The sequence below is a fragment of the Pseudopodoces humilis genome, chromosome 4 (assembly GCF_049639895.1).
Source record: "Pseudopodoces humilis isolate 2021_Gansu_Grassland_sample_001 chromosome 4, ASM4963989v1, whole genome shotgun sequence".
Classification (NCBI taxonomy): domain Eukaryota; kingdom Metazoa; phylum Chordata; class Aves; order Passeriformes; family Paridae; genus Pseudopodoces; species Pseudopodoces humilis.
This window is the reverse complement of record NC_142203.1, coordinates 44,701,202-44,714,284: the sequence shown is the minus strand read 5'-3', so window position 1 is coordinate 44,714,284 and position 13,083 is coordinate 44,701,202. Positions and strand designations below refer to the sequence as shown.

The 13,083-nt window shown below is 35.4% G+C and overlaps 1 protein-coding gene across 1 annotated transcript in view; it reads left to right on the top strand.

Moving 5' to 3' along the window:
• CNTLN (centlein) overlaps positions 1–13,083 on the top strand; it is a 197,961-nt gene that overhangs the window by 124,686 nt on the left and 60,192 nt on the right. Inside the window, 6 exon segments of the mRNA XM_088054637.1 lie at positions 743–792; positions 6,653–6,744; positions 9,608–10,128; positions 11,596–11,612; positions 12,760–12,828; positions 12,831–12,938. Coding sequence (XP_087910763.1) covers positions 743–792; positions 6,653–6,744; positions 9,608–10,128; positions 11,596–11,612; positions 12,760–12,828; positions 12,831–12,938 — 857 coding nt within the window.

The window sequence follows — 13,083 nt, the reverse complement described above, 5'->3', positions numbered from 1 at the left end:
CTGTGTGCTGTATGATCTTTGTCCGAAACAGGTCGGGGTTTTATTGTTGAAATAGTGTACAGCTATATAGATTGAGAACGTGTCAGAAAACAAATATAAATAAACAATTTAATAACAATTTAAGTTAATGTCTTTCTAGCATTTCCCAATTTGACTTTGAAACTTTAGTATTGGTATCCTGGCAACTTTATTTGCATGTAGTTTTATTAAATTGAAAAAAGAGTAATTCAATTTGTGCAGACCTTAGCTGGTTTATATTACAGACTAAAGTATGGTAGTAGTATAGTAATCCATCAGGGCTGGGAAATGGGAGGAATGGTTCTGTTAATAAGTTTCTTGAATAGTTGTTGGATCATAAGATGTATCTTCACAAGTTTGGCTGGCAGTTTCCCCTGAGACAGAGTATTTACCTGCCTCTTAAAAGGATTCTACCTCTTACTGGTCTTTTAATCTCAAACATTTACTTGCCTAAAAAAGATGGGCTGAAACTTCTTAGTGTATGTTACAATCAGCATCGTGTCTGAATTTTGGGAATTCAGATGATTTACACATTTTAAAAAGCTGTGGTACAAAGGCCTCCTTATGTCTGAAGTAATGCTAAGTGTTGTCAAATTAGAACTAATTCCTGGGTGTTGACAACTTTATTCCAGTAATACATTGGTATGGGTTTGGTTTAATTTTTAAAATTATTTTAAGTGGCATCTGTGTGATTGTACTAATGTTTTTATTTCCTTTTTTATAGGATGAATCTTGAAGAAGAGTTTTATCAGATGAAAATACACCAATCCGTGAGTAAGTTCACAATCAAGGAACTATGCTTACAGCAAAAAAAGGGAAGGTATAGCATTTTATATCTGTAAATGTACTTTTAGTGGATTGAGCCTGGCTGAATGCCAGGCATGTACCAAAGCCTCTCTATCACTTCCCTCCACAGTTGGACAGGGGAGAGGAAATATAATGAATGGTTCATGGATTGAGATAAGGACAGAGAGAGATCACTCACCAAGCACTGTCATGGGCAAAACAGACTCAGCTTCAGGTAAAAAAATCAGACTCAGCTAAAAAATCAATTGAGAAGTAAAAATTAATATTAAAAATGCCTTCCTCTCATCCCTCCCTATTTTCCCAGCTCTACCTCCTTCCCCCCAGCAGTGCATGGAGCCAGGGAATGGGGGTTAGGGTCAGTTCATCACATGGTGTTTCTCCCACTGCTCGGGGAGAGGAGTCCTTCCCCTTCTCCAGCGTGGGGTCCCTTCCACAGGAGACAGTTTCCCATGAACTTCTCCAGTGTGAGTCCATGCCATGGCAGCAGTCCTCCACAAACTGCTGCAGGGTGGGTCACTCTTGCACGGGGTTCAGTCCTTCAAGGACAGGCTGCTCCAGCGTGGGTCCCCCGTGGGATCACAAGTCCCACCAGGAAATCTGCTCCGGTGTGGGCTCCTCTCTCCCCAGGTCTGCAGCTCCCTGCCTGGAGCCTGCTCCAGCACAGGCCTCCCACGGGCTCACAACCTCCTCTCAGGAATTCCCTTGCTCTGGATTGGGTCTCCTCTTCGGGTGGATCTCTGCATCCCTGTGATCCTCCATGGGCTGCAGCTGCTTCACCATGGTCTGCACCACGGGCTGCAGAGGAATCTGAGCTCCAGCACCTGTTGGAGCACCTCCTGTCCCTCCTTCTGCACTGACCTTGGTGTCTGCAGGGTTGTTCCTGCCACATGTTCTCTTTCAGCTCTTCTGTGGCCACCAGTACATCTGTGCAATTACTTTTTTTCTTCTTAGATCTGTTACTGTGTTACTGTCAACTCTGATTGGTCCAGCCTTGGTCGGTGGTGGGTGCATCTTGTAGCTGCCAGGGATTGGCTCTGCTGGACATGGAAGAAGCTTCTGGCAGCGTCTCACAGAAGCCACTCCTGTAGGCCCTCCTACTACCAAAACCTGGCCACTGAAACCCAGTACAGTAGTCTGTCAGAATACTAATTATTTATATAAAGTTATTTTCTCTCCAAGGATTGATTTTCTTTTTCATGAATGTGTGTTTTGTAATCATATGGCTATACACATGATTTGAAAGTAGGTTTGTTTATTAGTTGTCTACACATCTGTTGAGTCAATGACAATTTATATGTGTATATATACTAATGTATTTGCAACTAATGCATATATTCTACCTATTTATGAAATACAATGATATAAAAAATTCGTGCTTATTCAGATGTCTGTTTTAATTCTAGTCTTACAAAGTATGTGAATTTGTAAGTAAATCAAAATGGTGAATAGTCAAGAATTGGTCATGAGTATCTTCTTTCATATTTTATAAACTTTACAGTAGTTGATGGTTCTGTAAAGATGAGTCTTTGTCAGTCAGATAGGTAATATATTACCACTGCCTCGCCATCTCTCCTCTGATTTTTTGTATTATTAGCTGTTCCTGAATGGTCTGGGAGAAATATTCAGGAGTACATAATTACACTTCAGCAGGGTATTGCATCTGCAGTGAATTCTTCATGTACACTATTGTGCAAAGTAAGTAAGTAGGAGGTTTGGAGAAGTCCTCTACACATTCTTAGCAATAAAGTCTTACCATTCTTTATTGCAGTTTTCTTCTGGTGGCTGTTTTCTTTTTTTTTGTGGTAATGTTGACCACTTGAATGAAAAAATACAGATTTTTTTTCCTTCATTTTAAAATTCTGTCTTTAAAAATAAGTGGAACTATTGAGCTGCTGAAAACTGAAAGTTACCTTTTTCTTTTGTACTACTTCTTATGTTTTATGATCATAGCTACAGAACTGAAGGTTTAAATGCTGATTTTAAAAATCACTTCTTTGTTTTTTCCAATGAAGTTAGTCTTTGCAGAGAGAGAAGGGGAGAGGTAAACAGTGGTGAGAAGAGCCTGGTGAGCAATGTCCAGACTTTTCCAAAAACCAGTCAGGTATCCAGAAATGCCTGTTCTTGAAATGTTTAGTGCTTTAACAGTTTGTATTTTCTTCCATCATTTTCGTTATCTTTTCAGGTTAACATATTGTCTTTTAAAAGTTTGTGGGTGGATGCACACTTCTGGTTTGGTAATTAGTATGATGATTAGCTATTCTTCTGTTGGCACCTAGAAAAATGTTTAAACTACTGGTGAAGTGTTCTAGGCAAATTTTATTTACCTTTTCCAGTCTGTATTGTTATGGGTATCATTTAAATTAAAAGGAAATGGCTGATAAGATTCAAGTCTAAAGATACTTAAGCAAAATTTTCCTGTTAGCACAGAACACTGAGATGATTTTTAGCTGTTTCCAAATTTTTACCAATTGAAGTGTGAAAAAATAGTTCATAAGGTCTATAAAAAGTAATTTCCTTATTGTTCCCCTTGAAAATCAAAGGGAGTTGCAGTTTTGACACATGTATTGAGATTTTCTAGAAGGCTGCACCACAGTGGCTGAATCTGGATGTCCATCTTTGAGCATAAATGAGTGTAATATTATAAATCCTTGCTCATGTGCTCAGAAACTGCATACACCTTCTGCCTTAAAAAGTGTTAAATGCTTTCATCCTAAATAAAAATACAGCCTCATGTCTGTTACCAGTGATTTGCTGGGAGTCCAAACTTGATATGGTCTAAATACACTTTGTTCATAATTTCAGTATGTTTTATTTTATAAAAGGAAACCTGACATTGTTCTCCTTAGTTTATCAATGATTTTGGAATTCACTTTTGCCTTAGCAGATAGATACCTGCTTTCATCAGGCATTCTAATATCAAGGGATAAAATCTGTAAAAAGACGCTGAGATTTCCTGTGTTAAAATTGTATGTCTTTCTTGCATATCAGTTGTGTTTGTCAGGAAGAAGTAATGGATAGTTTTGTTGTTCTTCCATATAGCTTTTCAAATCCTGTTGGTCAAAGATTAAGTGGGTCAAGGGAAAAGGAAACTGTTCCTGCCGTTCCCAATTTCTTCACATTCTTATTCTGTTGTCCAATTATTTTCTAGTAGTCATCAAATCCAAATTCACTGTTCATGCTATTCATGTCATTGTTTGTTTATGAAGGTAAATAATATGTTGGCAGGCTGGTCATGCTGTTTCCTCCAAAAGCAGGGTAGTGGATCCATCAAGTCCTACTCAGAGAAACAGAAAATGCCTTCTTAACAAACAGTGAACTGTTGGCCTGCTTTTTCTCCAAGGAGGCAGTTTGAAGGCTTCTTTCACTATGAAATTCCTGAATTTACTGTGTCCTCGGTATATACACATGGGAGTGGCATTCCCTTCTGGTCTTCCCCCTGGTGTTTCCCTCCAGAAATTTATTTCCACCCAGTAGCATGGGTGCCTACCACTGAAGTCAGTAACACAGTGGCTTTATTCACCATGGCACTTTTCTTCTGTCAGGGAAGTCCTTCACCTGGTGTGTACAGCAGGCAAAAATGTCATTCCTTTGATGTTTTGTATAGGTTCTTTATAAGTGACTATCACAGTGTTCTACTGTGTTTTTAGGCTAATTTTTTTTTTAAGGGGTGTTTTTTTCCTTTGTGTAAGCAGGCTTTCTGCAATACTAATAGTGAACTACAGTTTCACAGTTCAAGTACCATTTTGGCAGCAGTGTTGAACTAACTCATCATCAGATTTAGTGACTATTAATTAGGAATTAAGTTTTACATTCTAAAGCTGACAGTTAACTATGTTTTCTCAGTGGGATGTAAGTGTGCTTATGTAAGACCATGGTAATTTGATGACTGAAGATAGTGGGGTTTATGACTTGTGGGTCTATTTCTTGAGGGAGAAGATGTTATTTTTTTCATGTAGAAGTATGACAGGTAGAGCGTGTCTTGCTGAGTAGACTGATATGATGTATCTTCCTGCTATCCTAGACAGACAGTTGCAGGCGATGCTATTTCACTGCCTCCCTAACCAATTCCTATGAACAATTATATAACAATTAGAAGGGAGGAGGGGAGAAGGAGCTTGAATGGGCCATATATTTTCTCCTCAATGGAAAGGGTTATGTTTCAGTGACCTCTGGCTGCACTTCAATTTATGTTGCTTGTGTCTTCCTTGATAATACTGAACACGTATAGTCTTTTCTATCCATTTTGCAAAAGTATTCTTTATTATCTGCATATAATATGTTTATTTATAGAGTTTTAAATTGCATTTTAATACATCCACGTAATAAACATAACACCTTGTGTGCTTTGATCAGTTTCTTTGACTATAGGAAATAATTTTTCTTTTCAGTGGAGTACAGTAAATGCTGATATAAAAGCTACAACAGGCATTCAAATGAGTGAATATTTAGAAAAAGATGAAAAGCATGTTCGTATTATCTTTGTGTGTTACTTAAAGAATGTTCTAAATGTATGCAGTACCACTGTGCTGGGGGACTGTAGTCTGAAGTAACATGGGAACTAACATATTAATATCAAGGTAAAGGTACATATTCCCCAGATGCATAGTTTTACCTTTTTCAGCTTTTATTATCTTTAGAATAGTGTTCCATTTATTTCATGAATACAGAAGTATTAATTGGCCATGACATGTTCCAAAGACAAAAGAAAGGTCTAATTCACTCTAACAAACTTGTTAGTCACTGTTTATATCAAGAGGATTGTGAATCTACAGAGAGTAACACTGTTTTCTTCTACACTTGCTTTGTTTATAAATCAAAAGTTTTTAAGTGACCTGTGGTGCCTGCTTGTAGTTTGAAATGTTGCTTCTAATGCAGACCTCCACCATGTAGCACAGATATTTATCCCATAAGATTAATTCTTTAAGTTCATCTGGGGGAAAGGAGGACCAAAAAAGAAATACTAATATTGTGGTGCTTTTAGAGTATTGGGATTTTTTTGTTCTGCAATGCAATATTTCATATTCTAAGATGAAATCCTTCTGAGTGGTGTAATTGCTTATTTCTGTGAGCACTGGGCAATTTTTGAATGCTAAGCTCTTGACTTCTGATTGACCATACATATTGGTACTTCTAAACATTTTCTTTTATGAATAGGTCTAACTAATTTTTTAACTTAGAATTTTTTAGTATTAAAGTGTATAGCTGTCTCTGACAGTGATATTTAGAATTGTGTTGGTTGTCATTAGCTGTATCAATTTCTAATTGTTGTGATTTCACAGTATTTCAGTTGAATGATTTGTGTGATTTATCTAGTGAAGTACATGATCTTTAATGTAACAAAACCAGGGTTTAAAGTTTTCATCCATCCTAATACAGTTACTGTTTGCTTTGTTCACCAATCACTCTGATCCTCCTAGCAGGGGACAAGACCTAGAGAACAAAACTGATAGTGACTGTGTAGATAAAACGGCAATGAATTCTGCTTTTAAGGCATAGAGGGAATAGTCTGTAAAAGAATAAAAATTGGAATGAAAGTGCAGTGTCTTTAACCTGCAGATCTATTGTACCTTTGAAAAGCTTGTACTCTGAAAAAAAACATACTGTGATTCTAGAGAGATTCATAATTATGTGACAGAACACTTTGAAGAGAGGTCACTTTAGAAACTGACCAAAAAGCTTGTCAAGAAAATAGACCACATTATAAATAATAGCAGAAGTAAAAAACATATTTCCTTAAAATGTCTGCAGATAGTTTTAATGAAATACTAAGTGTCATAATGTATTTTATTTATTATATGATAAAGTTGTGTTATTTATTTTCTGATAGAGCCACTTTTTAAACTTAGTGAAGATGATGGGGTCAAGGGTAATACTCCAAAGAGGTATATGAGAGAAGTTTCACGTGAGATGTTACAGAAGGTAAGATACCAAGCCAAACAAACAGATCTAAATTTTAATATAAGAATCTATCTATCTATCTATCTATGTAGATATATACATACGTATATATGTATGTATGTATACATGTATGTTTGTGTGTATGTATGTATGTCTGTACTCAAGAATTTAAGCCATCATTTTCCTTCCTAATTTAAAAATGTGGCCTTCCTGATTTTTGCTCAGAAATAAATTCTAGGGAAATAGCTGTGAATCTGTCATGTAAGATAAACATGGGTGATGTCAGAGAAAATGAAAGGAATGTTTAGAGGTATAATGTTAAAAGCTAACAGATTATCTAAATTATAAATAACATACACTTAGCATTTTTCCTCTTAACTTTGGGAACCTTTTCTTTCTTTTTTCTGGGTTTTTAATGTCAGATTATATCAAGTGTTAATCTCCATAGATCTCCTCTACAGAATAGAATTGATGCATTATAGTGGTAAATCCACCATTTTTTGTATTTAAATTTTAGCACAATGTTTCATGTGCTAGTATTTTCTACCTATGTGTGGGTCTACCAGTCTTTTTACAAGACAGTACCATAAGCATGTGGTGTTCTCTAGCTTAACAAATAATGATATAAGTATTTTATCTTCTTAACATTCTACAGGTTTTGCCTCATACAGTAATGAGATGTTCTTAACTAGTTGGTATTGTATTGATATTTGTAATATACACAAGTAGTTTAGTGTGATAACAGGTGTTCACTTAAGAGGGCTCACTTGTATTTTACCATATGTTTTGTTTGCTTGCAAAGAAAAGGCATCCTTCAAACAGTATCATGCCTTTTGTTTGTCATTTTGCAAAACTATTTGTTTAATTACTTATAAATCTTTAAAAGCATGCTTAAATTGAATAAACACAAATCTATAACTTTGAATGTCAGTTCAGGTATGTCTATTTATTTTTTATCCGTGAATTAACTTGTAGGAAGTATGGTAATTTACAGCAGATGATGTGATTGCATATACTTGTAACACTTGCCATATGGTCAGGCAATGAAGGCTGTCATCTCGTTATTACTGAATGACAAACATCATGTTAAAATAATAACACACAGAATAGGAAGTGCTCACATTCATTTATCTTAAGGTAGAGTGAGTAATTGAAATAATATGAATGCTACCATCTGAAATGTCACAGTTTATGCTTGCTTATCATCTATATTTCAGAACTATAATTTTGTTTGCCAGGTACTACATAATTTTTATCTCTATGGATATACAGAGTTATGATGGTACCTTAGGGATAGGTGTAGAAGCTATTCATTGTTTATTTCCTTCCAGCTGTCATACATGACTTTAAGCGCTACTGAGTGCAAAAGGTTGCTTTAAAGAACTGAGAAAACAGTAGTGGAATCTCAGTTTAGGAAGGTGATTGAAGCAAGATATTGGTCTAACACGTTGTCGTTGGGGTGGAATGTGCAACCTGTGATTTTAATCATAACCCTTTGTTTCACTAAAGCATTTGAAAAAAACAAAATCCTTTTATTTCTAATTTTACCCAATAACTTTATGTAGCCATAATATGTTGTCTCTTCATATTAAAGATTTCCTATCAAACTCAAAAATTCAGTATCCAATTCACAAATGCATATGACGTTTGATCAGCTCTTGTTCTGATTTTCCCTGTACATCAAGAGCTCTCATTTATCTGATTCATATCTGTAGTACCCACTTTGTAAAACATTTCATAAATTTTAGAATAATTTAAAATCATTGGCAAAATGTAGTTGTAAAAACCTGTAAGCAGAAACTTAAAGAAATAGTATGGTTTCAGTATTTTCAGCGTCAAAGGTAGTTTTGACATTTTATATTGCTGCTAAGTGTGGGAACTGGCCAGTATTTTACAAGGTTGGGAGCTCAAGTTAGCCATGCACATAGCTCCTGGAAAAATAGTCTTTCCTAGCAATGTATGGAGAAACCCAGAACTCCTGACACTTCCCTTAGTGAAAGAGTGGGGGCTGAGCCTGTACAAAACCAAGCCAAAAATATTCCTCCAAGTTTTGGAGCAAGTGGTTACTGAGCACAGAACTTGCTCTGATGCCCTTTTCAGTCTTCTGGGATGTCTCATGGACTATATAATCATTTTAGTAGCTGCTAAAATTAAAATTACCCCTTATTTCTGGAAATTGTTGTTTATGTGGATATTCCAGAACATCACAGAGAATCAGTTTATTGTTAATGGACTTCAAAACCATAAACCTCTAAGGACTTTAGAAGTGGAACATTTCTCCAAAATTTATGTGAGAAACTTGTAGAATTAATCTCTTAATTGAAACACAATAAATTTTCTCTTTCTGTGAAAGGAAAACATTCTAGCTTCCATATTTTCAGATGCTCTGTTTCTGTTATCTCTTGCTAGAATTTGTTTGGGGTTTTTTGAAAGATAAAATTAATATTTTATTTCTGTATTTATGACGCTTGAAAGAACTTGTTGCTTCAGATAGGTAGGGCAAAATTGACCATATTTCAAAGTAGTATTCCTTCTGAAAATGTTTTTTTAAATTCAATTAGTATGTATAACCAAATATGTAATGAGCTCAAGATGCATCAGGAAGATTCATTAACATGGCATACTTAAAACTTCTGTGTGTCATTTTGGCTGGAATTTTAAGTTCTTTTACCATCTGCCCTTTGTTCAACAGCTGTATTATTGCAGCTAAAATGTTTTCATCTGCACTACATTAAAATTAGTTTTAGATTGAGGACTACAGATAGCTTTTGTCCTTGCTCTTCATGTGATACTATTGTCATATAATAAAGATATCTGAAAACATAGTTTGGGATTTTTCAAGACGGGCTGAAATATTGTGAATGCTAAAATTGGTTTTTTTCAGGTACAATGACTAGAAAGAAGATTCAAAGCTATTGAAAGGGAATTAAAGAGACAGAAAGAAGTAAATAAAGACTTACTGAATGAAAACAATTATTTGAAAGAATCCTTAAAAGTGCAAAAGGAAGATGCAGACACAAGAAAAAGAGAGCTGGAAACACTACTTAAGAGGATTTGTGAAGTAAGAAAAGAAAAAGCAGAATTTCAGTTAGTAATTGATGAGAAGGGAAAAGAAGCTCCCTCTTTGAAGAGGCAAGTGACAGAAGCTAACAAGTTGAGAAATGAAAGTGAAGATTTGCTGAGTCAAGTGCAGGAGCAGAAGTGTTTGCCGGATAAAGCCAAAGCAGTGGCAATCTCTGGGCAATGTAATTGCAAGATAACAGGCACCAAGGTTAAATTAAAAACAGCCAAGAAAAAGAGCTCTTTGGGACATCATGGAGCTTTTCTCAAACAGTCCATCAAGGTTATGAGTAATGTATTTGAGAACTTCAGTAAGGACAGCTGGGAGGATGTGAATGAAAGCAGGTACAGCTCTCATTAACTTAGCCCTGTAGAGGGGACACTGTGCATATGTAAAGCACTAGCAAATGAAGATTGAATTTCAACTACTGTTGATTTGGTATTCAAAAAAAATACTGTCAGATCCTTTGAAATATCTTGGGAGGTCTTGTTCTGAGCTTATTGACTGAAATTTGCATGCGAAATTAGCCACAACTGCATGAGTATTTGAATAGGTGCCAGGAAACCCAAAAGAAGGCAATGCTTGATTTCTTCCAGTGATGCTATTTTCATGCAGTCATGAGGCTTGAAATTGACAGTTTGGCAGGTTGATTTAATTTGCTGGCCTTTTGCATATTCACCACTGACAGCTAAGGATTCCCAGGCAAGCCTAGTAAGTCGGTTTAGTTATCTTGTGACATGCCGACCCGGGAGGAGAAACATTTTTTCCCCTTAATTTAGTTAGATAAATTTTGAATGACCCATTTCAGCTTGCTAGCAGATGTCTACAAGCTGTTTAACATCCTTTAAATTAAGAACCATCCACACTAATTATTTCATGTATGTTTTATGCAGTCATTGTACTAACTTTAATTGAATGATGGTTAAAAATCAGTTCTTTAAAGGTGATGGTTACCACATACAATCCCAGTCATGAATCAAAAGGCTCTCAGAAAATTCCACTGGCAAGCATCATATAAACAATGAGAATTTTTGCTTCTCCTTATTATGTCCCCATATACTTGAGGTGGCAGCAGTTAGCCACTATGTAAATGGCCATCAAACCTTGTCTTTCACGACTTTGTTCTAAGAGACAAGCAAAGAAATTTCTCAAGCCTGTATGTATCCAAAATACAGGAAACATGGAAAAAGAGTAAAGATAATGGAATTGTCTTCATAGGCTTTATACTGGCTCTATGTGTCATTTGGAGCAAATCAGTAGTGGCAAATTAAGCTTTGTTACTACTTCTCTCCATTCAAAATAGGGGGTTCCTGAGCACAGTATCTTGAAGGAGAAAAAAAAATAAGAACCCTGTAATTTGTAAGTTGTTATCATTAATGTAAAGCTTTTTGGTGTTATGTGTAATTAAATACTGCAGATCTGATTTTACTGGAAAACATGCATGTTTGCACATATGGAATGCACATATGCATGTTGTAATTAGTGAGTATTTAATTTGCTAAGTTGTACTCCTTAAGAAAAAAATTGAGCAAGAACATTGTCATTTCAAGTTTGAAATGAAAAGTAATTGCATAGCTTCTCTTGTGGCTAGCCACAAATACTGCTTTTAATAATTGTACAAATATTTGGTTAGGGAATTCTTGTCATAGTACAGTGAACATTTTTGAAAGTGAAGTTTCAAGGTGTCATTCTCAACAAATTATGGAAGTATCTTCATTTAGTTTCCTCTTCTGCTTATTAATAAATACCATTCTTTATCACTAGTAGCTGGTTCTGAGTTTCTAAATGCAAGACTTCCATTTTCTAAATAGAACATTCCTTAAAGCAGGTGAGGGAAATGTGTATGTAGTGAGAAATATCTCCATGGCTATACAAAAGCCCCTTTAATCAAATTGCATTGATTTCTATTCTCATCAGTCAGTAAGACATAGGAATATGTTAGGACAGATTTTGAAAAGTATAAACATGTTCTTGTGTGAACTCTTCTTGTCAGTTTGAGGCCTTTTCTCTGGTTAAGTAAACTATATCTCTAAACCATTGATTTTCTTGATGCTGTAACTTAATTTGAACTCAGTTATGCTGTTTTAAAAACCTTGGTTTAAAAAGAAACAAATCAAAATAGTCTTCTGTCAAGGGATTCTTTCACAAATCTGCTCACACAAATGATGATAAATAGCCACTGATGTTACAGAAAATGATATATCCAAGACTTCATGTTTTAAAGTAGACTTCCCTGAATATAAGAAAGCAAATGATAATGTGGAATAAGGCAGTGAAAAACTGGAAATTAGGAGCACATTGAGTGCGATTCTAAGGAAAAATTGTAAGCAGATTTAAAGTTTCAGGTCCAGTTTCTCTGCAGGAATCTCATTGTAGGGATTAACAGGTTTACAGAATTTATGAGCATGCTAAAGGGGTGCAAAATAGAGCTTTCCCTGAAGTGTGATTTCTGAGTTTGTCTCAGTCAACACTACAAATAAAGTTCAATTGAAACAAAATGTAATTAAGTATTGTGTATTTACTTGTCATAAAATGTGAAAACAAAGTCTAAATTTAGTAGTTTATGAGCCATTCACAAACTAGAAGTACAATGAAGAATTTTGTCATTTATTTCACTTCTGTGGATTGTCACAAAAGTTGTCTTTTAAGAAGCAGCTGAAGTCTCAGGCCTCTCTGCACTGTAGAGTGAGATTGCATTTGAAAGAGTAGAACTTAAGTAAAATCATTTCAGATTGCATTTGAAAGAGTAGAACTTAAATAAAATAATTTCAGAGATAGATTTTTGCTTTATTGTATTGGTAAAATGTGTTGAGTGAGTCAACTTAGTGTTTGCATTTTACATTAGTTTCTCTTCTTCCTTGCATGGGTTTATATGCTCTGACCCTGGAACATTTAATATTTAGCTTGATTATGGGTGTGTGTGTGTGTGTGTGTTTGTTTGTTTGTTGTTTGTTTTCCTGCATGTGTCGATTCAGTGACTGAAATACCGACTTCCAAAAGTTTGGAAACAGTGATTATGAAGACAGTGAAAAACATTGATCCACTTACAGAAGTAAACAAGAAGAAAAAAAGCCCTGCAATGTGGTTCATTTAGAAGCCCAAAATGAGCAATATAATAAAAAGGTATACAATAGAATTTGTTTTGTTCTCTTGGGTGGAGTTTTGGAGTTTAATATTAGCCCTGCTGTCCGCTCTTAATTTGACTCTCAATATAGAAGTGAACGTCGGCTTCCAGATATTCAGTGGGTGGATTCATTATATTTTAGAATATTTTCTGAACAGTAAGTGTGCTGTTGTAG